This window comes from Manacus vitellinus, unplaced genomic scaffold, assembly GCF_001715985.3.
Source record: "Manacus vitellinus isolate BGI_N305 unplaced genomic scaffold, ASM171598v3 scaffold_1_pilon, whole genome shotgun sequence".
Classification (NCBI taxonomy): domain Eukaryota; kingdom Metazoa; phylum Chordata; class Aves; order Passeriformes; family Pipridae; genus Manacus; species Manacus vitellinus.
The window spans coordinates 3,877,945-3,905,754 of NW_021939396.1; the positions used below are offsets into that span (position 1 = coordinate 3,877,945).

The 27,810-nt window shown below is 42.6% G+C and overlaps 1 protein-coding gene across 1 annotated transcript in view; it reads left to right on the forward strand.

Moving 5' to 3' along the window:
- The first annotated feature begins 8 nt into the window (after positions 1–8).
- Positions 9–27,810, forward strand: part of KCNK9 (potassium two pore domain channel subfamily K member 9) — an 84,544-nt gene continuing 56,742 nt past the window's right edge. The window contains 2 exon segments of the mRNA XM_008933284.3: positions 9–203; positions 205–295. Coding sequence (XP_008931532.1) covers positions 12–203; positions 205–295 — 283 coding nt within the window. The 5' untranslated portion in view covers positions 9–11.

Below are 27,810 nucleotides of genomic sequence, written 5' to 3' on the forward strand. Positions count from 1 at the left end.
TGCTGGCGGCCATGAAGAGGCAGAACGTGCGGACCCTGTCCCTTATCATCTGCACGTTCACCTACCTGCTGGTCGGGGCTGCCGTCTTTGATGCCCTGGAGTCCGACAACGAGATGCGGGAGGAGGAGAAACTCAAAGCCGAGGAGATCCGGCTCAAAGGAAAGTACAACATCACCAGCGAGGACTACCGGCAGCTGGAGTTGGGTGATCATGCAGTCCGAGCCGCACCGAGCCGGAGTCCAGTGGAAATTCGCCGGCTCCTTCTACTTTGCCATCACGGTCATCACGACCATCGGTGAGTGTCTCCACTCGGGGAGGCCCCATGGGGCCACGGCCGGGGCTGGGGTAAATGCTCCCCGGGTTGGGAGAAAGGGAGAGGGGTAAGGAGGCTGTTACGTGCAAAGGTGCCGGTGCTGGATGAATTTCTTGCTTCCCTCCTCTATTATGTAATTCATTGCTCTTCTTGGGCACTTGTTGGACTTGGCAGTGTCCCGCACCTCTTCCCCTGGAGATGGATCCTTCATCTCCTGGGTGGCACTGGGGAGGAGTGGGGCTACTCTGGCAAGGGGAATTGGTAGTGGCCAGGTGGCTACCATGGAGCTCTGGCTTGGGCGACGAGGAAGAGTGGGGGAAGAGGCAGGGTGACACTCTGCTGGGGTTCCCCTCAGGAAGAAGGCCCTGTTGCCGCACTCCTTCTTGCACCTTTGCTTAAGAGACAGGGGGAAAACTTGGGCAAAAGGCAGCTGGATGAGAATGAAAATGAAGAGGACATGGGAACTAGATCAGCTGGGAGAGACCTTGATGTAGCCAAGCTTAGCCCTACTTGGGCAAACTTTGTTTTGGTGTTGGCAAGGGCTGCGGTGGCAGTTCCCACAGCTGTGGTCCCATTGCTGGGCCTTTCCTGGGCATTCCCAATGTGTTCCTGAAGTTTTTATTGCAGCTGGAGTGTCTAATGTGTCAACAGGTCATAGTCTACATCTACCCTTTGTGGGCACATGGTGTGAAAGGCAAAATGTTGCCTGCTGTCACATCTGTGATGCCCAGGTTCCCAGATGTGCCATTTCCCTGGACAGTCAAGGGGCAGTCAGTGGACACAGCCATGGGCTGTCATTTTGTACTTCCCTGCTTCCTGCAGCTAAAGCTGAGCATTTCACACAAAGTTTGCTTCCCTGCCATGAAAATAAACACCACGAAGACTAGAGGCTGCAGTGTGCACACAGAACTGTGTTACAACTCCAGCTTTGGCTGGATGAGCAGGTTTTCTTCCCTGGTTTTGTATTCTTTAAGGTGGGTTTATTGAGACTGTTTGTAATGTTCTTCTCCCAGAACTTCTAGCCCCCTAACAACTCGGGAGATCTGAAAAGACCCTTCTAGCTCAGTGGCTGTTCAATAGTGCATTTTACAGAGCAGGACAGGAAAGTAGCTCTTATTAGTACAGAACGACTTGGTCTTTTTACTATTTAGGGTTTGTTACAAGAAATTTTTACACTGCCACCTGAAGATACCGAGTTTTCTGCAGAACATGATGTCCACTGCCCTTTGACAAGTACCTACTTACTTTTGTATTTGACTGTATTATACCTGGAGCAGTAAAAAAATTTCCTTTGAAAGATCATCTGACACTATAAAGCCTATTTGCCCTTACAAAGATAAGAATTTTTAAGGAATAATTTTCTCTTCCTTTCTGCTATTAAATATATTAATGTAAAATGCAAATATTAATAGGTTATAGAATATAAAGTAGAATGGAACTTTGGCTGATGATTTGTATTTCCCGCTGTTCATTACAATGTCAGAACTCTCTTTCCTCCTTTGACCGCTGGGTCTCTCATCCTTGACCTGTCTTTTGTCACTTATTTCTGCTAAGTGAATAGTGGACTGTCATACCCCTCTGGATTACAACAAGGCTTCCATGCACACGCCTGTGTACTCATGGTGCCCTGTACTCCTGCCTAAGACTGACTGCAACACTTGGTGCTTTTGTAAGCTCAGTTGGTGACAGGTGGAAAGGGCTGTTTGTACAGTAGTTTGATGTTTTGATCGTGTTTTACCTGGAAACAAGTACAACTTGCTTGGGAAGCTTTCGCATTTTCTCCTGCAAAGAGCTGGGATTTGTTTAGGAAGCTCGGAGCACCTCAGCACGCAGAGAATAGCATGCATTTCTGTAGGCAGAGGCACTTTGGGATGTCAGAATTGTTTAAATTTAAAAGTGTATATAACAACAGGGAACCACTGGGAGGAAGAGTAACAATAAAGAACAGTGCAGAAAGACAGACATTCTGTAACAATTGTTCATTTGGGAAGCTCTTCTCCTGGAGGATATCTGATCCGTCTTTTAAAAGTTTATTAATAGTTACTATCTACATCTTGCCAAATGCACTGCTATTTTTTGTACCATCTCTTCTGTACTAAAGTGGCTTCCTGATGATATCTGATCTACTGGTAGTCTATAAAAGTGAGCATGGAGAATTTTTCTTTAATTTCTTATTATCCTAAAATAATTTGGCTCACAGAGGGGAAAAAATTACTTTATTTGTTTAAGTTCTCAGGAAAATAAGAGTTCTTATCTGTGTTTCTTGCACTGGGGAGTGATTTTAAATGTCCATATTAATCGCTAGTGAAGATTCTTTTTTTTTAAATCTGTGTGTATACTCTTACATACATGTCCTTCTCCCTCTAAAACCTTCCAGACAGACTTTCAGGAGCGCATGCAGTGGGGTATGCATTGGGGAACATGCTGTAGTCAGTAGGTACTCCAGCAAAAGTGTGTCTAACTAACGGGCTGATTTTTAAAATTGAATGCCTTCCCTAATCTGGATGGGTACCTCTATCTCCACAAAACTTCTCTTCTGAGAAAACAGTGACAGGAATCAGAGGACCACAAAGTCGAGCAGTATGAATGTGGTCGCAGACTAATTTATGTCTAACTTAATTGTACTCCGTGATACTGCCGTGCTAGCAACATGTCTGAAGCAATTACCTCTTTGCTGTGCTGATTTCAACTACTGTAGCTTTAATTTAATCAAAGGCGTTTATGGCTGGCCGTGGCCCATCAGCCCACTGCCCTCGGTAGCCGGGAAGAGGCCGGTGCTTCTCGGCAGGTGCCGGGGCAGCGGCGCTGCGGGGCGGCGCGGGCGGCGGGCGGGCGCTGCTGCCCGAGGGACGGGTCCGGCAGTGTCCCTGGACCGTGGTGCTGAAGGGAAGGTCCCTCTTCGCCCTCGGGGCGTGGGGAGTGAAGGGACAGCTCTGTCAGTGTCCTCGGGCGCTGGTGCTGAAGGAACAGGTCCAACAGTGTCCCCGGAGGTGGTGCCGAAGGGACAACTCCGGCAGTGTCCCCAGAGCGTGGTGCTAAAGGGAGAGCTCCACCAGTGGCTCCCAGTCCGTGGTACTGAAGGGACAACTTCGGCTATGTCCCCAGTCCGTGGTGCTGAAGGGGTAGATCCTACAGTGTCCTCAAACCGTGGTGCTGAAGGGACAACTCCAGCAATATCCGCAGTCCGTGGTGCTGAAGGGACAACTTCGTCAGCGCCCTGGGACTGTGGTGCTGAAGATTCAGCTCCCGTCCATCTCCGCTGCTCCGGGCTCCCCTCATCGGGCAAACTCTGCAGCTTGTTGCTTCCCGTGAAAACACACCATTAAAGACCTGTTTGGAAGGGAGCATGAGAACCTGAAACCCTCCTGTGTGAGGTGAAGTGCTAAGATTTGGTCAGCTCTCACATTTCATCAAATCTATGGCATTTGGCTGTTATTGGAGGGTGGTGGTGGGTTCTTGCTTGTCAAGCTGAGTACTAAACAAAGAAGCAAGGGCTAATCAAGTAAATGGAAACAATTTGTTTTTCACCTGGGGCACACCATATTTTTCTACTCCGCAGTGCAATGTTCTTTTCTTTTTTCTTTTTTTTCCTTTTTTTTTTTTTTTTCCCTTCAACTGACACAAGAACAAAAAGATTGACAACAGCAGGTGCTACATCATTCAATGAGTCTGCTCTTTAGATCCATTAGGGGACAAAAAAGGATCATCTTTCACAAAGTTTTGGTTATTTTTGAATTCTGTGAAAGTTTTCAGGTGCTCAAAAAGAACTATTAAGCTTTTCTTGGCTCTCACCAGTTGCTGAGTTTATTTCAAGATTGTTCTAGTTTCAGTTAGCTAGTATAATTTCCTATCCATTTTCAGTTACACAGTGAAAATGATGAAAGAGAGTAGTTTAATGAAATTCTCCATCCAGCTACTTGTCTTTTATGAGATACACTGTAGAATATGCCACAGAGTTCTTCAAGAGGCATGAAGGGAAACACCAACTTTTGAAAATAAAAGCTTATTACTAGGATTGCTAATAAGTTTTAGTGCCTTTTTCTACAGGTCTATAAGAGTCAGTAAACTGCTTCTATGTAGGCAGGTGTCAACACTGTCAAAATGTGTTATTGGTATGGATATCGCTCTATCATTTAGGCCTTAAAGGGTGATAGTCATACTTGATTTAACACCACCGAACTCTAGTAAACACTGAATATTTCTGGAGTCTTGTGCAGAATGTAAGAACTGAAAGCTGTTTATGTCACCCTAACATGAACTGAAACAACAAACAGATTGAAGATTGTTATTTAATTATTTTTTTCCTGAGAAGTGACTGTAAGGGGAGCAGAATTAAAATGGTTTGTGCTGTGAATTGCTAGTCTCTTTTTATAACTTTTGGACCTTTGTTTTCAGTTTTGAACCTACTACAAGCACTGAGTGAAATATCCTGGTGAACACAGAAAAAATACTTTTTTAACAACGTGGTGCAATACCTGTAATGGTGAATGGAACAGGCACCTAATGATGGCTGTTTGGCTACTGAGGAACTGTCTGCATCCAGATGAGAACATTGCATTTTTCTGGCAGATGGTGGCCTGACAGGGAGTTTGAACCTGCATTAATGAACTGAGCAAACACATGTTTAAATCCATTTTGAAATAGCAGTTTAGTCTTCATATTCTTTCTCTGCATCACTTTACCCTTCCGTAAAATGGGTATAAACCCACCAAATTAATAATACAATGATGTCTCTAATTTGGGTTAGAAGAAGACCAAAGTGTTTTCACATGTGAATTATTTTGTCCGTGGTGCTCCCTCTTTAAGACCAACCTCTGGGTTTTTGAACCTGGTCTTGGGTTTTGATGTATGGTAATATATAAAGCCAGTCCACTGGAAAGGTTTCAGTACAGAGTTGTGGCAGATGGACAGCTTACAATGAAAATAAAGAAAAGAAAGGAAGAAAACAAGACATGGAAAGGGAAAGACTGAGAATAAGGACAAGGTTTTGGGCAATTAACTGCTGCATTCATGACTCTCCAGGACCATGAAGGTCATATCTCATATAAAAAAACCAAACAAGCACAGAGTAGATTAAGCCAGTCAGTTATTAATAAACTCATGTGAAAGCAGAGGGCAAGATTTTCTGGTGAGGTAAATGCTTGTAGATACCATGAAGTAACAAATGTATTAATTCATGACATCTGAAGCTTTAGTGAAGAATACTGGATGATCAGGACTTGAATGTTGGTGGCATCTCCCAGGCAAGAAGGAGGTCAGCTTCAGTGAGCCACATACTCCCCTGCATAATTAAAAAATTCTGCAAGATCATTTCACAGTATTTTCTTTGTCTGTTGGAGATTAAAAAAAAATATATCCAAAATACTGTTCTGCTAACATAGAGGAGTCTTTGAGGCTACTTTGCTCATGTGTTTGTGGAAACAGTTCTTGAGTTCTTGATGACTGGTTTTGCAACGATACCTCACATTCCTGCCAGAGGCACTTGAGCAAAAGCTTTTTAAAAATCACTGATAAGCAAGTAAAAAGTACAGCTCGGAGTGATGCTGACCTGCAACTTCCCACTGTATGGCTCACTGGCAGTGCAAGTGTAACAGCCAGCAAGAGTCAGAAAACAGTTTTAGAGAAACGTCGAGAAACATCTGTCCACTGAACTAGGTGATGGTGTCGGCAGATTTCCTTACTGAGAATTACTGAGAATTAGTGTCTTGTAGTTTTTTAGTATTTGGTGCTCTTTCACTTGCTCCTAACTATTCATAACTTCTTTCTTTAGCTGAAGCAAGTGGGATTTAGATTAAGCATGAAGAAAACTCTTTCCTCCTGTCAGGGTGGTTGTGTGCTAGCAGAGATTGCCTAAGGAGACTGTTTTAAAAAGAGATTAGAAAAAAATCTCTCAGGAATCATTGAGTTATAGCTGCTTTTGCCTTTGGGGAGGAAGATGGACTGGATGACCTCTTGAAGTCTTTATCCTTTTTTCTACATCTTGAGCCTGAATAGTTCTTGGGCTAATTTGTTTTTTCTTGAGAAAGAAAATCAAAGATCTTTGAAGTTCCATTTTCTCCACTTTATGGTCTTTGCTTATTGATTAATTTCTATGCAGTAAACCCATTTATGTACCTTTGCAAGTGTCAGAACAGAAATATCTGTGTTTGCCCACTGTCAAGGTTACAAGCTACAGGTGTTGGTGAGTCTTTTGGGAAAGAAGTTAGCTGAAGAAGAAAATGATCCTGCTGATAAAAGGATGCCAAGCAGAAATTCACAGGGCAAAACTGGGACGGAAATAAGGTGTTTTCAACTGAAAATAAGGGAAGAAATTTAGCTGTTAGCTATGGGCTAATGCCTGCTTCAACTAAAAAGAATAAAAATCTCTGATTTCTCTGGGAACAGCTTCACAGATATAAGGCTTGACTAAAGAAAAACTGGTGAACAGAGAACTTTCCTGTTGGACATCATGAGTTTTGGGACAGACACTGCTGGTCTGGCACAAAGGACAGCCCAGGATGCTGTTGTGTTTCCTTGAATACAATCTGAGCTGAGGTGCTCAATTCCTTCAGTACCAGAGCATATTCCCCCGTAAATGCTGAAAGCCATTCTGATGGTTTTGAGCTGGAGTTGCACAGTACTTTATATTCAGAATTCTGTACTGACATTAGGTGATTCATCTTCACAACACCTCTGTGTAAAAATTATCCTCAGTTTAGAGACAAGAAGAGAAAATGACTTTCTGAAGGCTCAGGTTGGGAACTATTTCTAATTGCCAAACAGCTTACTTCGTTCTCTGTCAGGCAACATGGCATCAGTTCACAGCCAGATTAAACAGTGGAGATGAACCAAAGGCAGAGATCTATAATGAGTTCAGGGTGATACTAGTAAACTCCTGCAGCTTAGGTCTTCTGACATTCAATAATAGCAGAACCTGGAGCTTTATTTCATGAAGGATCATTTACTGTTCTAGCTAATTATCTCTGTTATTACTATGAGTTTTCTGTCAAAGGCCCTTTAGGCTATTAGATGTCCACTTTCTATGGATTTTATTGAAGATCCTTGGCTGGGTATGGATAAAGGCTACATGAAATATCCCCTTCCTCTCTAACAGATGTTAGCAAGGACACTTGCTGGTGATGCAGAACTAATAAGTGAGAGTCCTTGCTGCTTGTAAGTTGAACTAATGAGTTCAACTGTGGACTTGTAACAGATGTTTGCTGTGTGTAGCAGGCTTATTCACCTCTTTTTGGATATTTTTGAGTGAAGCCATGGACTACTTCAGAAATATCACACATGGACATTGCTGTGATGCAAATTAATTTTAATTTGTTACTAGGTCAGGATTATAGTCTGTGGAATCTACTGACTTTGAGTTGAATAGATTACCATGTTACCTGTACCCTCCCAAGTGTCTGTGACTTAATAAGCTACAACTAACACTGATATTTTTGGTGTTGTGGCTATAACACTTCCTTTGATTAAAGTGAGAGGGTCTATGGATAAGGGAATGTTTGGCAAAACCAAAAGAAAAACAAACAAAAACGAAATCCAAAAATAAAGGCCTGATCTAAAGTCTGTCATAAGTAACAGAGAGAATATTTTGAGTCACATTAGTTTTGGATGAGATCATTATTTGTTAACAATTCTACAATTCAAGGAGCTATATTTTATAACAAACCAACTCCTGGAAGTTATCTGTAATAGCAGTTTTCAGATTTATTTGTCCTTAATAATGAAGCAAACAGAGTTTGTGGTGTTAAAGTGTACGTTCACTTAAGCATTTATACTGATTTGTATTTTTTTAATTGAAAGTGAAAGGCTAAACTACATCTCTACTGTGCACCTTAACCTTTGAACAAAGGGAAATCTTGAGGAAGAATGTTGTTTTCATTCCATTTATTTGTTGTGGTGTGTGGTTCTTTTTTTTTTTTTATGTTTTCCTTTCTTTCATCACTGCCAGACTGTTAACAACCTCTTCTGATCCAGCATCTTCTGATCCCCCGAGATTCTTTTTTCTTTTCTTTTTCCTTTTTTTTTTTTTTTTTAAGTGTAATGTGCACTTACTTTTTTTGTTTGTTTGTTTTTTGGGGGGGAAGAACCTCCAAAGTTTTTTGGCGTTTTTTAATTTTCAAGGAGTTAAATGACCTTATATATATGGCCAATTGCCACAAGTGGCTTATGCAGTCATCAGTTGGTTAAAGGGTTCAGTGTCCTTTTTAACTGCTTTCATTACGGAGGTGATTAGCGAATGCCTGTGAAAGGGATCTCTCTATTAAGGACTCATGTATTTGTTACTGATTAGGATGCTTAGAAGGTAATAGGCTGTATTGTCCTTTCAATTCCCTGCACCAGCAGGAAAAAAGAGCTTCAGAGACAAGCGGGCAAGTAGTGGGGTTAAAAGGCATCTGATGAGAAGTTGGTTATCTCCTTGTTCTCCCACCACAGAAGAGGATCGCTCCCTTCCCTGGCTGCGTGAGCCTTCTCAGGCAGGAAAATTTCACAGGGAGCTTTAGGGCACAGATTGATCAATGAAACCTGCTGCAGCTCTCTCTAATTGTGTAATGCAGGAGATTAGCTGTGAGGAAATGCTCGTAGACTCCAAATTTAGGGATATTCTTGACATATTGAAGGGAAGGTAGAAATAAAAGATCTACTTCCAAGGCAATTGGCACTCTCAGCAATTTCCGATGTGTACCACCTCTAACTCTTTACAAAAGTGTTTTGGGTGCAGATGGAACATTTTATTTCTTCCACCCTTTTTTCTTTTGGTGTCTTCTGGAGAGGATGTCCTCTTCTTATGTTTAAACCATCAAAGGCTATGCAAACTGTATAAGAAATTAACTGTTGTAACAAAACTGTAACCACTGGAGTTCTGAGTTGTCACTTTGCTGCATTTCATACCCATATGGAACTTTTCAGGACCAGACACAGTAGGAAAAGGTGTTAAATATTCTTGTTTCAAGGATCTATACCTCCGTTGCTTGAACTACAGAACAGTTGCTATTAGTTGTTTATAATTTGAACTGTTATGGTGAAACAAATCTGACTTCACTCAGTGAAAATAGTGTTTATGGCAGTAATAATTTTTAAAAATCTGCAGTTTAGTTCTTAAGTTAACTTTGTTCTGGGTAAATATGAAATATTGTTCTGCAGTAAAATCAACTCAAGCAGCAGGAAGGAACTCTGTCCATAAGGCTCTGCATGCAGGCTGTGTCGTGTAAGATGCTGCATCAGAAATATTTTAAAACTGTTCATGAAATAAAGATGATTGAACTCTCCATTACAATCTTGCATCAGAAAAACAACTCACACTTGCAGAGGTGACTGGAAGGCTCAGTGCTCACCCACATTTTTCTGGTCTTTGAGAACTTCTTGGGCTTCCAGAGGTAGACCATGAATTTTAGAAGACTTCCTTATAGGATAAAGCATACATTATTTTCTCCTGAGGACTAGAAACAGTAGAAGGATGCCCTTTAAGCATTATTCAGGGTTGTCACATATACTAGGCTGTGAAAAACCTGGATTGCCCCAGACTGCCAAAGAGGAAAAAACCCCTTATTTTGGAATGTGAAAGCGTGGAGCCCAACATTTGAGGAGAGAAAGTCTCTCCCAACATTTGAACTGATTTACCCACCATCCCTTTGCCACATGCTCTATACAAGCCCCTGATCTACAGTTTGTTTGCTTTAGAAATGAGATAAGGCTGGTTCTAGGCAACTGATAGTTAAAGCAGTGACACTGGATTTGTACCAAAGCACCTGGAAATCCCAGTAATTTGACCTGAATTCTTTAGCTGATCTTTCAACTGATATATGAAGAATTCAGTGATCTTCTCAACCTCCCTCCTCTAAAGTTTCTCCCTTCTCTTGCTGTTCCATGTGGGAATGAAGATCCCAAGAAGAGAAAGGAGCTGGTTGCTGTTCAGGCTATGCTATTATTGCCTTATCAGCTTTTTCATTCTTTTCTGGTATTTTTGTCTGACAGACGAATAAATGATCATCCAGTCTTTTGGCAACAAAGGTTTAAGCGCTTAAAACACATCCTGCCTAGTAGTAAAAGGCCCGTTATTTAAAGGGCACTTTTCAAAACAATTAGTACTTTAGTAGCAATGTGTTTGCCTTAATGAGTGCACTCTGTCAGTCAGAGGAAATAGCACAAGCTGATACCTAGTGACGTAGGCTAACATAGGCAAATTAACGGTGTTGCAAGTCAGTTAATGAATGTACTGCACGTCTAAGAGGTTTATTTTAATGAGTGAAAAGCACTAGGTGTGATTCAGAGTGGCTTAACTTGTGTTTTTTTCCCAAATATTCCCCCAATGATATTTTCATTCAGAAGCCCTCATACCACTTCTCTGCTTGTGATAGTTTATGCTGTATGGGTTGCATTCAGGTCTGGTTTGACTTGTTGGACTGGCACCAAAGATAATTTTTCAGAAAGTCTTCATTGCTGTTGCTATATGATGTTTGAAGTCAGTGTCCTTATGATGTAGGTACATTAGCTACTGGCATTTTGGTATGACATAGATTTCTTTTTAAATGTTTCAGGAGGCTTTTGTTTTCTCAAGATGGATCATAGTAAAGGCTGGTGGTATTGAAAAGGTAAAGGCATGGGATGCAAGCTTGGCTCTGAGTATATCCAGCAACAGGTGTCACAATGGAACTTACTGGCTCTTGAGTGTGTGTGGTTTTAATTTGGGTGACTTACTGGAACCTGACTGCTGGTTGAGTGATAAGAAGTAAAAAAATATGCCCTCTTTGAAGAGAATCCAGTCTGGGGACCCTTTAAAATATGATCAAAACCTGACTGTTCCTGTTCAGATCTGCTCCTGAAGAGCTCGAGTGCGGTACGCTGAGTAAGGAAAGGTGTTAAACAACAGCAAGGAAGTGTTAGAGTGGCCACAGAGGAAAAAAAAATAAATCTTTCTAACAATGATACTAGGGAAACACTGAAATGCATTGCCTGTGGAGGGCATGTACTCTTCTTTGCCAGGTCTTGCAGAACAGGATGGGCAAGCATCTGTCAAGAGTGCCCTATGCATACAGTTCTGCCTTGAGGCAAGGTAAGGACTATCCTCCTCCTCCCTTAGTTTTAATGGTTCCATACACCCAGAGGCTGTTTGAAGTTTGTCTTGGATCTTGCTTGGGATCTATGTAAGTTTATCTTGTCCTTTTTTTTTCTGAAGGTTCCTGCTTCTCTGAGGGATTATTAGTGCATCCTACAGTTTTGTCTCCAGCTGAATATCTGGATAAGAATCAAACCTCTTCTCTAAGCAGCAACTGCTCACTGTTAGCAGTGTCACCAGTTTTTTTTATGGCTGCTGTTTGAACAGCTCTACCAGTGGCTGTCCCAGGGAAAAACAAACATGCTGCCTATCTTTAAAAGAGGGACAGGAGAGAACATGGGGAGTTAATGCTCAGTCAGCCTAAATTTGATCTTCAGAAAGATATTTGACCAAGCTGTTAATCAGCATGAAAGTACCTAGGGGATAACGAGGGACAAGCTGGAACAAACCCAAATTTTTCTTGAGTGACTCAGGTTGGACATTTCTGAGTTCGTTTTTTTTTTTTTTTCCCAGTAAACAACTGATACTGGGGGAGCAGTAGGTCATGATGTTTACTGCATGCATGGCATGATAATAGCATTGAGTTCCCATAATTACAGTAAAAAAACCTAGACTGGATTGAATTGCCACAGGTGGGTACAAAGTCTGGATAGACACACACTGTGGACTAGGGGCTGGACTGTGGCTGAACTTATCACATGTGTGAAAAGCACATACACTGTGCAGGTAAATGGGTAAATGGGGCAGAAAATACAAACCCAGCATCCCCCTGCTAAATCTGCCACCAGATAATTTCACAATAGGATAAAAAAATGCAGAAGTAGCTATCACTAGTTTTCTGTCAGATTGGATGGACATAACATGTACAGTCATACAAGGACCTGTCTTGTGGTTGTTATTTTCAGTTTTGCCATTAATGGCTTGTCAGATAGAACAGAGAGTACACATATTAATTATGAGAGGGATGGCTAGCACTTCAAGGGCAGGACCAGAATACAAAACGATTTTGATAAATTGGAGAAATGGTCTGAAATCAATATGACGACATTCAATAAAGTCAAGTGCACAGTTTTACACTGAAAAAGAAAATATCAAACATACATATAGGAAGATGATATGAACTGACTACATGCAAGTACTGCAACACCATGCTGATAAAGTGGGAAGGCTTCATCCTGGAAACTGGATCCAGTTTTGGGCACACAATGTTTTGAGAAAGGATGAGAGAAATCAAAATGTTACTAGAAAACTTGACCAATATTCAGTGTGGACAGGAATTGTTTAGTTTAGAAAAGAAATACATGAAGAGGGGAATAATAACAGCTTCAAACACATGGAAGGTGGTTGTAAAGAGGAAATTTCTACATAAATATGCAAGATTTACACTTCAGCACCACAGATGTATGTTCATCATCAGCTGTGAAAACAGCTGTAACATGTTCTATAGGGAACCTAAGAAGTGCCAGTAATGGGATATTTGTCTGAACAGATTAAACCATTGTCCAACACACATGAGCCTGGTGTACTTCAGCCTGCCTCAGACATGAATGGACTGGGTTATCTGCTGAGGTTCCTCCAAGCCATGTGTTCCTAGGAATGAGTGTCTGAGAGATGTGATACAGGAACTGACTGGGGAGTTGAGTAACCCTTGAGGAGCTAAGCATCCTGAAGTAGGTCAAATGGTTTATTGAGGTTTTCTCCCAGCCCTCACCCTCTGGGATTATGTACTCTGTGGATGTTTCTGAGTACTGAACTAAATGTACAGCAGCATTTGCTGTCTGACAATGGACTTTGTTATGGTCAAGGCTGAACTTGCCTTAAAGAGAGTTGTTGTGCTAGACCAGGCATCAATATGCACCTTGGAAATTCTGTCATGCAGAAACAAAGAGGTTTCTCCTCTTTCCCTAAATCCCATGCATACAAACCAGCAATTTCCATAACACAGACAATCATCCAATCTGTTATCTTGGCAGACACCAAAGCCTTTCTACTTTGGAGGAAGGAAATCTATCCCATAATACACCTGTGCAATATATGGCAATGGTGATTTTGTTGCTAACCCCCGCAGCAATCAGTTTATGCCCTCAAGCATGAGATTTGATTATCCTTGTCATTATCTAAGCTACAAATGTTATTAGCAGCCATAAAATTGTCCATTAAAGTGAGAGGAATTACTTGCCTGCACCAGGGGGAGAACAGATAATTTACCACACAGATTTAAGCCCAAATGTGTGTTTTTTTTCCAGAAGAGCCCTCTAAGCCTTTGTACAGCCTCCATGTTGGCATTTCAAGACCTGCTTCCCCCTACATGGCCTTCAAGTCTGGGTCTTTTACAATAACAGTTGAGATAGATACATGCTGTTGGAATAACTTAAGGTATCATGAGCATGTATTTCTTCATGTTCCATAGCTTGAATGAATGCTTCCCTAGTTCTGGAAGTGCAAATGCCCAGACTTTGGTTGAGTTCCATGTTTTCTATCCTTCAGTGTTGATCTGAACTTCATTTACACAAAAGCAATTCTGGATGCCTTGGGCTGACTTGGTGCCCGTGGAATGACTGTGCGTCACTGGTTGAGTGTAGGATCAGTCGATTTGCTCCTAGCAGGGCCATTTTTATAGGTTTCCTTGATACTGCAATACTAGGTTTTTATGAGAGGAAAAAGTGATGTATCACAGGGGCCAAAAAAAGATGCTCTGTCTGAGTGGGTGAGATCCAGGGTAGTGTCTGAAAAATTTCTTTGTCTTCCCTGGGACTGGCTGATTCATCCCCTTCCCACCATCCTGTTAATTCCTGTTCATATATCAGTTCACCGTAAAGCTGCTTTTTTATTCCCATGTGTTATTGTGTTCCCATCTCCTTCCAACAACAGGGAGTGGGAGAGAACACCTACAGCTTTCCCAACAGACAAAAATGGTGGATCCTGACAGACTGGAACAGATTCTGATCACAGTTGTTTTCTGTAAATCTTGTGGAACTTGATTGTTTTAGTGTATTTGTTGACTTTAAACTGAGATGAATGTGTGCAGAATCTGGTCTGAAGAGCCCATATTTTGAAGGAAGCATCCCCTCCTACTCACCCAACGAATTTACACACACGCGGTGTAGCATCGATATTAGCTCCTGTAGCAAATGGAAAATGTGTCAGTAGCCTGAAAGGAACAGAAAATGTTCTCAAACAGGGCTTAAAAAGTAAACAAACATCATATAACGAACAAAATCAATACAGTTCCATATTAGCCATTACGGATATCTCTGTCTTTGTCTGCATCATACTGTGCACATTTCGGTGCTGTGGGAAATGTAGAACCTGGGGATCTAATTTCAGAACCTGGAGATGGTGTATTAAATGCAAGGCCTGGGGTAGAAGGCCTGGCAGAGATTTGTGTAAAATAACAGAAGAGGTCTTCCATTTGAACCCCTCCTCAAGAGCATTACCTGAATGAAAGGAATGTGAATACATGTCCGAAATGGATATATATTCAGAGGTGTTATGACATTATTAGAAACAACTCCTCAAAAGCTCTTTTTTCCTGAGTCATTCCCATTTAACAAATGACTTTGTGAGAACTAGCATTGGGTTCAGGATGTCCAAGAGTGGACAACCTTTCAGCTTTCTGCATTCCAAAATCTTTGTATTCCTTAGCCGCTCTTCTGCTTGGAGGGAATCCGAGACGCAGGAATGTCCTTATGCTTTCCAGCCTTCCTGTCATGGCCTTCCATTACTCTTCATATCTTCCAACACAATCAGTAATATTCAAGCTATTCTTGTGGGCTTCTCTATTGAATTTCTTCAAGCTAAGCTGCTCTTGGCTGCTGAAGGAATTCCTTCTTCTCCTGTTCCTTTCAGAACTTGATGTCCCTATTTATCGAGGAAGCAAGAGTCAGGGCTGCAGACTAAGCAGGTGGTTGATGCTCTTCTTAACAAGAAGACCACGTCATCACCTATCTCAGTGGAAGTTGTGTTAGATTTAATAAATGCTCCTGTGATCCAGGGCCATTCTTTGATTGCTTGCCTAGTACACTTAATATTGGGGGAACATTCTGTGTCTTTTGGATGATGACTTTTGCTTCCATTCACAGTGCAGAGCTCTTTGCCAAGGAGAGACTGGCAAGTTTTCCTGCACAGCACATTGGTAGAGACTTGGAAGAAGAGGAAGAAGCTGAAAACACCTGTTAGGACAAAATGGACCATTGCTTGGAATCCTGCATTCAGGTGATTTCCTGAAAGAGAAATGTTTGGTTTTGATGGTCTTTGGTCTTCTAGTGTTTCAGTTCCATATATCAGAAAAGCTGTGCATGCTCACTGAGTCTCCTGGAGAGCCACAGGAGCTGTACCTCTCTGTGTTTGCTTTTCTAATAGAAAGATAGTAGAATGTGTCAGTGAAGTGTAGATTGATTGATAGATAGATAGATGGACAATTTATTTTCTTTTGTATGTAACCTATTAATGTGATGTGCTCGGACCCTTTTACACGTGTCCCTCTGGGAAGCCCTCAGGGAGGTCCACAGCCTTTCATCCTGAAGGGGAGACAGAAGGCTCTTGTCTCTCCTCTGCCTTTTACTTCACCTCCCAACTGCAGTGCTTGATGTTGATCTTGCTGCTCAGAGTGCCTGCAGCAGGCACGAGACCCAGGGGCCTGGGTTTCTTGTCTCTTTAATGGCATTCTGTGAGCTTGTGCTCAGAGGGAGGCAGAGAGATCAAAGGCTGTGCGAGTACACTGCGCTTGATTTTGCTTACACCAATACAAATCGATTGACTTCACTGAGTTATGAGGGATTTACAGCTAGGGGAGAACAGATTCTGACCTAATGGCTCCAAAAGAGGCTTTTCTTGGATGAGCAATGTAATTAGAGCACTGGAACAGACAGATTTTGTGACTCATCTGTGGGTCTGCAGTCTTTTCTTTGCTTCTAGTAGGGTGTTCACTAATGTCACCACACTTTCATTTCACTTGTGGGCTGATCTAATGCAGGACCAACCTTTGCTAGATCAGAGACCTTTGTTCAGCTGCAAAGCATCCTCCAATATTCATGTCACTGTGAAAACTTCAAGCTCAGGACCAGACACTGGAGTAGTGGAAAAGTTCCACTCTCTTCTATGTTTTACTAAAGCAGAAGACTAAAATAAGCCGAAGAAATGAGGCAGAGGCTGGGGAGAATGGACTGATGACTGAGTTCACTTACCGATATCAAATATGTGTTCTAGCAAGGGGAAAAATGATGGAGCACATGTGTCAACATCAACCTGTGCCATATATCCAGCCAGAAAATGGTACAGGTATTTTGAAATCAGTAAAGTTCCTTTTCAGAGCTGGCTGGAGGTCTGGGGGTGAAAAAATTTTGTTAGAAGATACCAGTTCACTGAGACTGTAAGGCATTCATTTGGGAAACTTTGTTGAGAACTTTCCTTAAGTTTGGGGAGGATGAGGTAATAATGGTTGATGTAAGAGGGACTAAGCATGTGTTTGGAAGGACTGGAGGTGAGCACAGTCACAAGGCTTGCACTTGCATCCTCCGGGTGTCTGGGGGCTACGCTGGACACAGCACTCAGGACATGGAGGTGATGCAGCTTTGGCTGCTGGTTTTCCTTTGGTCCCAGTGCAACATGAACTGGATTCAGGGGCCAGCTGTTGCAGTTTGGTTGGTGGCCATGACAACAACAGTAGCAGGGTTGTGGCAGGGCAGAAGCCCTTATTCTGCTGCACATTTAGTCCCACCTCTTTTTCACCCATCTCTCATTTCAGCTGAGCTTGAGCTGTGAGAATTCTTCAATACCAGGGCTGTGGCAGCGGCAGGCAGCTGTGACCTTCCTTAATCCATCAAAGCAACAAGGAGACAGTGGTTTCAGTGAAAGGTAGGGAGGCAGTGATGGAAGGGACTAGAGTTTAGCACGGGATGAGAGAAGTGAGACAATGACACCATATCAGGCATCACTGATGATATCTTCAAAAAGATTGGGGGCCATTGGTATGAGGAACTCAATGGAGGTGTCTTCCTTATGTGCAATCTTGTCCTTTATGTCTGTGTGCTCTCTTCTGAAGACTTCAAGATGCCGGAATGCATCTGCTCCAAAATCACAAACTACTGCAGCCATACCTCTGCTAGATTTAGCCCTCCTGAGTGGGTTGCTGCTGGTGCGGTGCTCAGAACAGATTGTAAGACCCACCTGGCAGGAAGGTGAACCACTATGTTCTGAATTGTGTGCTTCACCATTTGGCAGTGACAATAGAACAGATATATGTGCAATTGGATTTGAGATTGGTTTTCTTCTGATTTGCCACTCTTTGAAACTTAGAGCCAGTCATGATGATTGGTCCTGTCCTTGGATTCAAGCCCTGGGCTCTGTACCAGCATGAAATTCAGAGTAATTTCAAAAAAGTGTCTAGAAGATCACAGAACTAAAGCTCCATTTCAAAAAGTAGCTTTTGCACTTAGGAGACTGGTTTCCAAACCAAATAAGCTCATACCTGCCAAATGTGGGTTTAGAAAACAGGTTGGTTGGAGTGTGAAGTCATTGAAGAACATGAGAAAAATATGCCTTTCAGGACACTTTATAAAACAGGGTTACAGGTGCCTGGTGACTCCGAATCCTTTGGTAATCTACCTCTTCAGCTATTGGTCACACAAACATCCCTTGGAAGATTTTCCTCTCCTGTTACTCCTGAGGGAGTAAGTCACCATGTGAAGTATTAATGAAAGCTACAGTCTGCTTGTACATAGACATTAAAACTGCTTTTTCTGACTGCTGACTCATGAGGTACCAACTCATGTTGGTTTTCACAGGAGCTTGATGAATACCTGTAAAACATAGGAGTAAGAAAAATTTCTGTGGCTTTGAAAAAAGAACAAATGAGTGCAACAAGTAGTAGGATGGAAGGAGAGGAAATGAGAATACTAACAGTTGTATTCTGCTGATTGCTCTCAGTTGCCACCATCACTGGTCAGCTGAATAATTTATCCCAAGAAAGGTACTGTCCTTGTGGGTTAGTTCAGGGAGATATTTTGTATCCAAGGTGCTGTGAGGAACAATGCCCAGAAATATTTTTTGAAGAAGCCAAAAAATGATAGTCACAGCTGGCACAAATGACATTGCAGATGGGGAAGTGGGTGATGAGAAGAGGAATCTGGGAAAGATGGAGCAGGACTGTGTGGTCATGAAAAGCCTGAAGATGTGGGAAAAGTAGAAGTCAATAGTGAGAGAAGGGCGAAGTTCTTGAGATATGGTGCTGCTCAGAATAGAAATGTTGACCTTGGTTGCCTTTAAGATTTTTTTCTGAGATAGGTGAGGATATCCCACCTGAATGGGCTAACCTGTAAGTATAGACCATCACAGCTTATGCCGGTGCTGTTTAGAACAGTTACAGTTTGATTTACCTTTCCTTGGGGTGCTGGTGGTAATTACACTTGGCTGAGGGCTTTCTTTATGCCTTGTATAATTGTGGGGATCTGGATGCAGGATGCACTGTCCTTTCTGAAAGAGTCTAAAGCAACATATTTTATTTTTTAAGCCTCCAGAGATAAGCACTACCATATGTCCCCAAGCTATTTGCACTGCACAGCTATCTGTAATATGGTCTAATACAGCATAAGAGGTTCACACAGCTCACAAAGCTGCAATACAGTCAGGGTTGAAGCATCTCAGCCCAGTATTGCCCCAATCTGCAGGTTTTGAGTGCTCTCTGCACTGAGTTTATCACCCTAGCATCAGCTTCATTAGTAGCACAGCTCTTTTTAATGGTCATCAACACTTAGCAAACTTTGGGGTTAAACCTCTGATGATAGGGGCTTAAAAGTGTTCACACTGTTCTGACCTGTAGAGGTATTTTTCCGTGGGAACAGTTATACCTCATCAGGGTTAGGCAATGTCCGAGTAGAAATGCTAGACCTGTGTCATTAAAGCCAGGGCATTGATCAATAATCTGCAATCCTAATTTTCCAAGATCAGATATTTCTTAATGACTTCAGCTGGATTTATGGACACCTTCCAGCTTTGTGTCTTGAAACAGCCCTCTAAGGAGGGAAGGTACTACTGCAATGTGTGGCAGACACGCTGATGCTTCTGTTTTCAGTCTGGGGCAGGGCCATGGAAACCTTCCTGGAGCTGTTCTCCAGGTTAAACCACGCTCAGGCAGTAAATGTTGTCACTATTTCTTGTGTGAGTGGAGAGAGCTAAATCACCCTGGGGAAAAAGGAACCGGCCAAATCCACTCTCCTGGATGCACCACCCTGGAGAAGAATTTTGATTGTGAGCAGCACAACTCCAAGCTGCCGTGATGTTCAGCTGCTGTCTTCTTTACAATCCTGAGGCAGACGTGCTGATTCCTTTCCAGATTGTGTATTTTGAGCACGTTTCAGTAGTGCTCTGAGTTAAAATTTTTTTCCCTCTTCCTCTACAGTGCCAGTCATTGCCTTTTCTTCATTTTAGTGATTAATTGCTCTAAATACTCCTGCTCCTGGACTGCGGGAGTACAATTTCTGAGCTGTATTTCATCTGAACTTGCTATGCAAGTACAAGCGAACTTGGGGGAGTGCACACACCCACGTATTGCTAGGTAGAGATGGTTGCCAAAAGGGCACCAACTAAAAGAACAGTTAGTTCTTAAACAAGGGTATAATCTAATAAGCAAAAAAAAAAAAAAAAAAAAAAAAAAAGAAAGAAAATTACATACTGGAATCTTCAGTGCCTTCCCCCTCCCCCAGTTTCAAAATCTACAGCTAGTACAACCCCTGACTAGAGCAGTTATTTAAATATATATAGGCATCTGTGCTACTAAGAAAAGGAAGTGTGTCTGTTTGGGGAGCTGTGTGGAATGAGTTGGTGGATCTTAGTCCAACTTCTGGCAGACAGGTTTTCATATCACTCAAAGTCACCCCCTCACCCAGCCCCCCTCCGGGTCTCGTGCCAAGCTCTTCATCTCTTCTTCATATGATCCCACCTGCCTTAGCACCTTCTGCAGAGATGGAGTGTTCCTCCTTTTCGATTGTGTGCCTTCTGGGCTGGCACTGTCAGCCTTGCACATGGAGGGTAGGGTTGGCTCTGTTCTTGATCTCTGTCCCAACGCGGCTGATCCTTTGCTCCTCACTCTCTGTGATCCCCATGTGTCAGACCCTTTTAGCCATCCACATGACTGGTTTTGACTGGCATGTGGCATCATCTTTTAATCAGACTGAAAAGGGGCCAACTAGAAGGCACAGTGGTGTCTTGTGGTAGGACTGTGGCATGTTCCCTGTCACAGGGTGGACATGCTGATGTGCACCTCTCCTGCATCTGGTCCACCAAATGTATCAGGAACACGGAAGTTGTCTGAGATGTTGTAGCACAGAGCTTCTTTGCCTTCTCTATACCTGGCTCTGTTCTGTTACAGGCAAAAAGCTTCAGGGCTTGCAAGAAATTTGGCAGCCCAAAATTAGATGGTTAATTTGTTACAAGACTTTAGAATTTCCTTTTCAGCTCCTAGGTGGAAAATCCATGGCTTGCTGCTGGCCTCCTTCACCTGTTCTTAGGGTTTGCATTGCCAGGACCCTCAATCTGGTCTTGTTTATGGCTGACTTCCAAACTTCCCTGTGAAACTTATTTCTTACAAAGCTGTCACTATGCCTGGGTGTATTTAGCTGTTTATCAATCCTCTTGTGCCCCTTGAAAAGCACAACAGCCCTTTTTGATGGAAGCAGCAGTCTTCAGGCTGAGTGCTTTTACCTTGACTCAAAAACTTAAAAGGAAATGTTAATTGCTTTAGTGGTGTTATTGTTGAAAAAGGCACACCGGGCAGATGAGCTCCTAAAGACGAGTCCTGGTGCTGATAAGGGTGAGAACAATCTATTTGCGTCTGTGAAAAGTCTGTAGTGCCCAGGGCAAATTCAAAAGTGGAGTGGAAATATCTCAGTGATTGGCTTCCTTGTTGCTTTTGTCCGGAGATGGCAGAGCCGACTAGCATCTCAGGGCTGTGTTGCCTTCTGCAGTGATTTGTCACAGGCTCTAGGCTGCTTTGGTGTGCTGCTGCCTGAGCCGCTTTTCCCTGTTATGGCAAGTGGCCAGCTGCAATGGAAAGGAAAAGGGAAGAGGGAAAAGAAAAAAGGAGTCATGAAGGACATGGGCAAGGTGCGTGCTGGCTCTTCTCCTAGACTTGGAGATGCTGTGGGTGGAACTGCACAATCAAATTCAATATTCAGTCCTGGGGGTTGAACAGGTCGCACAACTCTTCGGGAGCTTGGGTCCAGAACGGGGACGTACAAACCCAGGAACAGGAGGATGTCCCAGCAAGTTCCCTTTCCCAGCTCCCATCTGCCATAAAGTCAAATCAACAGGTCCTTTTGTTTGGTAGTGTGAGATGTGGGTGATGTGTCTCCATGTCTCGGGCTCTCTTTGGTGCTCAAACAACCTAACCTGTACTTTTCTGCTGCTTCTGTTGTTTTGTTTTGTTTTGTTTTGTTTTTCCCTTGAATTTTTGAGCCCTTCCAGTCACAACAGCTGCAGTTTGGCATGTATGCAGAACCACCACTCTTTTATCAACTCAACACCTAACACACATTTAGGCATCCCCAGGATCATAAACAGAGATTACTTGGAGCAAGAGCAGATAGGGAATGAGCATTTTCTACTCATTCTGTTAAAAATTAGGCATTCCATAGAAAAGGATCCAGCAAGAAGACTATGAGGGGGGAGCATGTGATGCTGTACCATGGTGATCAGATGAGGAGGAAGCCTTTTACTCTTGTTTTTTGTTCCCTGAACTGATTCTGAAATTTTTAATTTGAATAAAATACTTTAAAAATCATGACAACCGCATCTCCCAGGCCCCTGAGACAAGGATTTTTATTTTACTATGTGAACTTGATGCATAAAGAATACTCATTGCTATAACTCTGTTCTGGGTGCCCAAGGACCATACTGCTTCTACTCTTAATTTGACTGTGTCTCAGTTTCCTAGAAGTGAAATAGGCAGTGCCTCCCTCTTCCCCTGCACGTGCAGTCTGCCCTGAGAAAGAATCCTTCCCTTGCCTTTTGCTACATTTGCAGACTACATAATATATAGATGCTTGGCTGGGGATTTAAAAACCCAACTCAAATCCAGTGAACTAATATGTTTTTCAATTTCTGTATGCACCTGTTATTGTTCTCCAAATTCCTGGTTTTTTTTTTAATTTTACAAATTCATGCTCATTCTCCCCAAAGAGGTTTTAATGGGCAGAGGGAATTAAGGTAGGCAGTCTGTAAAAATCCAGACACTTAAGAAAGAGCAGCAGCCTAAATTATCATCTCAAGTTATTGCTGTCCTGTGTTACTGCTTACACTACAAAGTACTCTGAGCTGTGAGGAAGCAGCTGGTCTGTAATAGTGGAGCTGATTGGTATCAGGTAGAGTCAGAAATGCCCCATTACATGCTATGTGGTAATGGTGGTCTTCAGCATGAGAGTATGGTGAAAGCTCTCTTGTATCAGAGAAATCTCTATTGTCTCATGTGGCCACAAACTGACTGTAAACGGAATTTGTTTAACAGTGTCTCCAACTCATACTACAGAAATCAAAAAGATAACTTACAGTTATTCTTAATGCTGGCTCGTGGGTCAGGGATAAAACAGCATGAAAATCATCCTACGTAACAAGAGGGAAAGGAAAGAATCTGTAGTTTGAAGAGTAGGAAATAGATTGGTCTGAGCCAATCTGGGGAAGAGCCTTATGCTCTTCAGACCTCTAGGCTGCTTTTTCTTGCTATAGCACTCACTGATAGACTCACTCCCTGTACATTACTCCTTTTTTTTTTTCTCTAATTATATCTCAAGATAACTGCCCACCCCTTCCTCCCTCCACTTCCCACCACTGCCTTTTTAATCCTTAGCTCAAGTTATGTCTAGTTCATGGAATTTCTACCTGGGATATGATGCTGAAGGGCTAAACTGCAGCCAACTTTTATGTATCAGAACTGTTGCTGGTAGGTGGACAGTGGTGTCTATCAAGAAGTGCCAGTTAATACTTACTTGGACTGTTCAATAGGCTCCAAAACTGGGCACTATTCTGAAATGTTCATAAAATTCCCAGAAAAACCTAGGCTTCAGGTTTCACAGACAACTGAGAGTATTTAATCCTAGCACAGGAGAATATCTTTTATTTCTGAGTAATGAAGACTGTGGCAGTGCAATAATAGTGCAACTATGGCAGAGTTGCTGCTTAGGTTTAGCGTCACAGTTGTGACAGTGTTTGGGTGAGTTTCCCCTGGTTTTCATAATGGTCTCTTTTTCTGGGATAGTCCTTCTTTGTTCTTGTCATTGCTCCAAAGAGAGTAAGACTTCAAGAGGTGGAGTGCATGAACTGATCTGGGAGTAAAGAACTTGGGTGAGATTCATGTTATCATTCTGCTAATGTTTCAGTAAGATGGAAAGAGAAGAATATGTCTAAGGGGTAGGGAAGGAAATAGTATTATGGGAAGCTTGATGGTGGGATGCCATGATTCAAGTCCTTCATGAGTGGAACTGTGTCACTCACTCTAATGACGGTGCTTTTCAGCCTGAAATTTCATCCTGCTCCTAAGAAATGCCCTATGCCAAAAGTGGTGTATTCCTAAGCAGGGGGGCAAGGGCCGAATTGACAGTTTAAATAAAATAGACTGTGAAATGACTGTATATTCATTGTCTGTCCTCGATGCTGGAAGGGAATTCAGCTGGGTGTTTCTCTGGAGAAGCAGCAACTCTCTCCAGTGCTGAAGTCAAGCCCAACTCCAGTGCAGTCAATTCTGTTCCTAAAGTGAGTGAGGGCTCCTTAATATGTCCCAGAAGTCCACCCTGAGTTCTACATTCCTTGGTAAAATCTTAGCAGGCAAAGAGGAAGAGAGAAAGTGAACATCTTGTTCAGCTCAAGGGAACGGGTCTGTCCTCACAAATTTGCGATAGATATATGTGTAGGCAGGAGAGTTACTGCTCCCCATACTCCAGAAGATTTGCCATTTCTGGGCAGCCCTAGAAGGTAATCTAAATATCTGTCACATTAGTACATCTGCTCGAGAAAGTTAGCTTTTATGGCCACTTGTAAGCCAGGCAATTCTGAAAGGAGCCTAAGAAATCTGTAACTGTGTTTCAAGAACTGTGGATGCAGTCAGAGGGATCCTGGGCACTGAGGGAGGAACTTGGCAGGTGGGACCTGATGGGCAGATCAGGACTCCCCAGAATATACCCTGGGCTATTGAAGTAGGAACTTCATTACAAAAAACTTCAGGGAGCCAAGCATTGTGTTTCAACCAGTGTGAAGTCGTCTAATACATTTTCCAATATTCTGTGAGCAGGAATAATGTAGCTGTAGTGCTACAACTTTTATCCCTGACATTCATCACAAAGACGAAAGCAATGATGTTGTGACTCAACCAACCTGAATGAGCCTGACAGTTCATCCCTCTGATGGGTTGGGACTGGGTTATGATATGGAGTCATTTACTCTTAGTTGGCTTTCAAGCAGTAAGGACTCCAGAAATGTCCCTGATGAGGTAGGGATGAGGGCACTTAGCAAAAGCTAGTTCTTATCTAACTGACAAAAAAACCCTCGTCTGTGAGAAGCTCCTTATTCCTGGTAGAAACATAACATCAACACAAAGAAGATGGAGTGGGAAAAATGCCTCATTCCAAAGTGTGTTTATCCATGGCAAAATGCTTCTATAAAAGGCATCTTGGGACTCCATATTTATTCCCCCTCAATGACTTCTAGACTGAATTTACTTGATTTTCAAGTCAACAGCGGTGATTCCTTTTTTCCTATTGCCAACCTTAGCTGGGTTATGGAAATCAAACAGTGCTTTCTCCCTCATGACTGGTGCCTCCAATAATATCCTACAATCAGTATAGGGGAAACATCTTTACTGGTGATAAATGAGCCAGCTTAAATACTGATTCATTCCCTACCACAGTGACCTTATCGTGCTAAGAATAGTAAAAACCAGTCTCTCTGAACAAAATCAGAAAAACTAATTTGGGGACATGCCACCTTGAGAAAGAAGGGACTGATTTTTACTTCAGCATGGTGGACTGTGGACTTACCTGTTCTTTTCTTGGTTCCCACACTCATATTTAAAGTTCACTGTGGTGGAAAGTTGATGCATCTATGCCTGTTTTGTGATGAAGAAGGAAATCCCCTGTATGTATGTATTATCCCTCTTTTTGAAGAGTGCTATGGAATTCTGACTTGTACAGTACAGAATCAGTGGGTTAGGATGTGCTGTGCTGCCTGAAGGCGGCAGTTCGGAGAGTGATTCTCAAAGGTGAGCGTGCAAAGGTGGCATTAGATTTTCATTTGTATTTCTGAGATTTTGGGTGTATGTTTGGATATTCAACAGTGTCATGGGGAGGGGAAGGAGAAGGATTTCTGAGTTGTTTGTGATGCAACTCTAAAATAATTTTTGCTTTTGAGGGCACTTGTGTCTGATTTCACTCCCAATTCTAGTTCGAGCGAACTTCTTACGTAGAACCACAGAATGGCTTAGGATGGAAGGGACCCGCTGTCGGTCATGAATCCAAGCCTCCCCTCAAACCAGATTGAGTCCTGAGTTAGGTCGGAGCCTTGTCCAGTTGTGTATTGATCATTTCCAAGGCAGATTTTTAACCAGCTGGAGATGGCACATCTTCTCTGCCTCTGTCTAGTGTTTGTTCTAAAGATTTTCATCCCAATACTGAACTGGAGTTTTTCTCTCTACAGTTTGTGACCATTACCTCTCATTTGAAGTGCATCTCTGGGTACACAGCTTTCCCTTCTCTTGATCTTACTAATGCAACCCAGTGTGGTTGACCCTTGTTGTTGCAAGGGCACACCACTGGCTCCTCTTCAACTTGTTGTCCACCAGGACCCTAAATCTTTTTCTGCAAAGCTGTTTCCTAACCAACCATGATAATTTTCAGGTCCCTAATGACTGTTGCTATCCCTTTCCCTTCCAGAGGGTCACAGGGGCAAGAGAAAGGGACCGTGAATCCATCTAGATGAATATTAGAAAAAATGAATGACAAACCTTCAGCAAGAGATCTGTCACAGATGTTTCCTTTTCTAGCTGGAGTGGTGGTTTTTTCCTCCCTTAATGTAGAGCAGCTAAAAAATTGCACAGTATCAGTTGTAACAGCACCGTTACAATTTGCAAACAATTTGCTATGTTAAGCAGTTAGTGTGAAGCTGCACACCTGAGTCTGAAGGTTCCTCCAGTGATTCCAGGCGAATCCTCGCAGAAGTCAGACAGTTCTTAGAGACTACGTTTCATCAAATTAAATCTTTGCTTTTTTCAGGAAAGATCACTTTCCTCGACAGACTGTTCCACTGATGCATAGACCCAGCATTGGGAGTGAGCTCTTAATTGCTAGCCAGCCTTTTGCGTTTCAGAAGTTGTGTCAGTTCTTGGTAGTTTTACTACCTGAGCACAGTGTTTGCATTCTTCCAGTATTTAGAGGCTGTTATAAAGTCCTCACTATAGGTTATATTTAGTCTGAGTATATGTTTATTTGGCTGATTTAATCTCTCCTTGTTAGTCAGTTCTTTCCAACAGTGAAACAATTTCTCATACCTTTCTTTTAAGTTCCTTTTCTCACACAATCAGTTATCCTGCCTTTCTGGGCCAGGGAGTTATCTGGAGAAACAATAGCAAGCAAATGTTTTGCCTCTTGTTTTTTCACCAGAACATTCATGTTAGTTATATTTCATCACTGATTTAAGTTTTTAATTTTGCCTTACCTCATGAAAGTGTGAGTGCAAGAGTGGTGCAACTACGTCAGAAAGTACCACGATGAAGTGTGGACTTCTGGTACCGAAAGCCACATCTGTTTACTGCGGCTGAAATGGAGGAGCAACATGCTGGCCAACTGCCTCATATTTCCCTCTGCTTTTTTGAAGCATGGGTTTTCCCATACTCAGTTTAACTAACATCAAGGACCATCACAGCTAAAAGCTTGCACTCAGTCTGGCAAGGATGTGGGGTCAGGAGGGTCACAGATTCGCCTCCCCATACAGTGAGGGAATGCTTAATGCATATTCCCTGGAGGTTTTTCTGAGCAAGAGGTGTTCAAGGAACTTTGTTTCATGGAGGAATATGAACACACTCCTCTAGTCCTCGGTGATAATACTGATGGAGATAGCTGGGGTGGTTGCTGAGTGATGAGGGCAGAAGATTTTGAGACTAATTACTTCAGAGGCACTCAAAATGCTTGAGGCTCTGAGAGATCACACAGGAGCTGGTGGATAACGTGCCACCAACTTTAGCATCACTGCTGGTACTCAGGGTGGCGGTTGGGATGCCTTGGCTGGGGATCCAGCCCTCTCCTGCAGGATCTCGATCACGGATGCAACTGGTAGCACCCCATAGAGACGCTGTTGTTGAGAGCAACATTGCAGAGGCTGAATCCGGTTTGCCCAGCCCTCGTTTTTCTATTTATTTTCAAACTAGCTGGCAAAAGGCTGTGGACTAGACACCTGCATTTCCAAACTAAATTTC